The 1,704-nt window shown below is 52.0% G+C and overlaps 1 protein-coding gene across 1 annotated transcript; it reads left to right on the top strand.

Moving 5' to 3' along the window:
- Positions 1 to 372: 372 nt before the first annotated feature.
- LOC107474374 (uncharacterized) lies at positions 373 to 1,203 on the top strand. Its single transcript, XM_016093999.1, has one exon. It carries the CDS (start codon positions 373 to 375, stop codon positions 1,201 to 1,203), a length of 831 nt encoding a protein of 276 aa, XP_015949485.1.
- The last annotated feature ends 501 nt before the right edge of the window (positions 1,204 to 1,704 follow it).

Below are 1,704 nucleotides of genomic sequence, written 5' to 3'. Positions count from 1 at the left end.
CATGCCCACACCCGCTCCCCTTCTCGCGCACAAGAGAGCCAGGGTAGAAGCCTGACGAGGCACGAGGAGGCGCGCACACAAGCAACATCCAGACCCACTCGAAGTAGGTCGGAAAGCCGTTGGGGGTCCCAGAAAGAGGAAGCCTGGAGACAGGAAGACCCCGTTATCATGGGAGCGACCCCTTTTCACCCGTCAATCCTCAAGGTTCGGCTCCCGAGAAACTTCGACAAGCCGACGGACATGAGGTATGATGGGACCAAGGACCCCCTAGGAGCATGTCACAGCCTTTGAAGCAAGGATGAACTTGGAAGGGGTAGGCGACGCGGTTAGATGCTGGGCGTTTCCCGTAACGTTGGCCGGCCCAGCGATCCGATGGTTCAACACACTCCCACAAGGGTCCATCACAACCTTCGCAAACATATCCCAGAGGTTCCTAGCCCGGTTCACGACACGTATAGCCAAAGTAAAACACTCAATCAACTTACTGGGGTCACCCAAAAACCTGGGGAGCCAACTAAGAAGTTCCTAGATAGGTTCAACGACGAGTGCTTGGAGATCGACGGCCTCACAGACTCAGTTGCTAGCCTATGCCTAACAAACGGCCTACTAAACGAAGACTTTAGGAAGCACCTCAAAACCAAGCCCGTGTGGACCATGCAGGAAATTCAAAGCGTCGCCAAGGAATACATCAACGACGAAGAAGTCAGCCAGGTTGTAGCAGCCAACAAATGGCAGCTCCGTAGCTCGTCAGCCCGACAGGCCCCCCAAGCCGACAGGTACAAAGAAGCTCCCAGTGACAGCAACCTAAACAAACCACCCAAGCACCCACGGATAGGAAGGTTCACGAACTACACGCCACTTACGGTGCCCATAGTAGAAGTTTACCAACAAATTGCAGACAAGGGAATCCTATCAAGGCCTAAACCACTGAAAGAGAGAACGAGAGGCAACAATAGCCTTTACTGCGATTATTACAAGGGGTTTGGGCACAAGACCCAAGACTGCTTCGACCTCAAAGATGCCTTGGAAGAAGCCATCAGAGAAGAAAAGCTGAGCAAATTCTCTCGGCTCATCAGGGAGCCGAGGAGGCGGGAAAGGGAATGCTCCGAGGAAGATCGGAGCCGACCTCTCAAGCCAAGGCAAGAACCCTCAGGGGATGCCGGCAATCCCTCAACTTTCGTGGTTAACATTGTGGTCGGATGAGACAGCCCCCCCAAATCCAAGTCGGCAGTAAGAAAGGACACCCGGGTACTCTCCATTTCGACGGATGGCCCTGCCACCAGCAAAAGGCACCCCACAATCTCGTTTGGCCTAGAAGATAAATGGTTCAACGACCTTCCTAAAAACCCCCCATGGTAGTTATAGCAATGGTCGGCACAAGATTAGTCAGGCGCATCCTCGTCGACACAGGAGCCGACTCTAATATGTTGTTCAGAAACGTGTTCGACGCCATGGGACTTAAGGAATCAGACCTCAAAAACCACCAACACAGAGTCATGGGACTAGGTGACAACTACATCAAACCCGACGAGATGATTTCCCTCCCAATTAGCCTTGGAACTGGTGACACTAGGAAATCGGTTATGGCAGATTTTGTAGTCCTTAGAGACTCCACTGCCTATAACATCATCCTAAGGAGGAAAACTATCAATGAATTCTCGGCTGTAATATGCACCAAGTTCCTAACGATGAAGTTCATAACGG

This window comes from Arachis duranensis, chromosome 2 (assembly GCF_000817695.3).
Source record: "Arachis duranensis cultivar V14167 chromosome 2, aradu.V14167.gnm2.J7QH, whole genome shotgun sequence".
NCBI classification, from domain to species: domain Eukaryota; kingdom Viridiplantae; phylum Streptophyta; class Magnoliopsida; order Fabales; family Fabaceae; genus Arachis; species Arachis duranensis.
This window is presented reverse-complemented; position numbering and strand designations above follow the sequence as displayed.

Bases quoted from the DNA above. Each gene is read 5' to 3' on its own strand.
- LOC107474374 (XM_016093999.1), top strand. From the start codon at position 373: ATGGTTCAACACACTCCCACAAGGGTCCATCACAACCTTCGCAAACAT.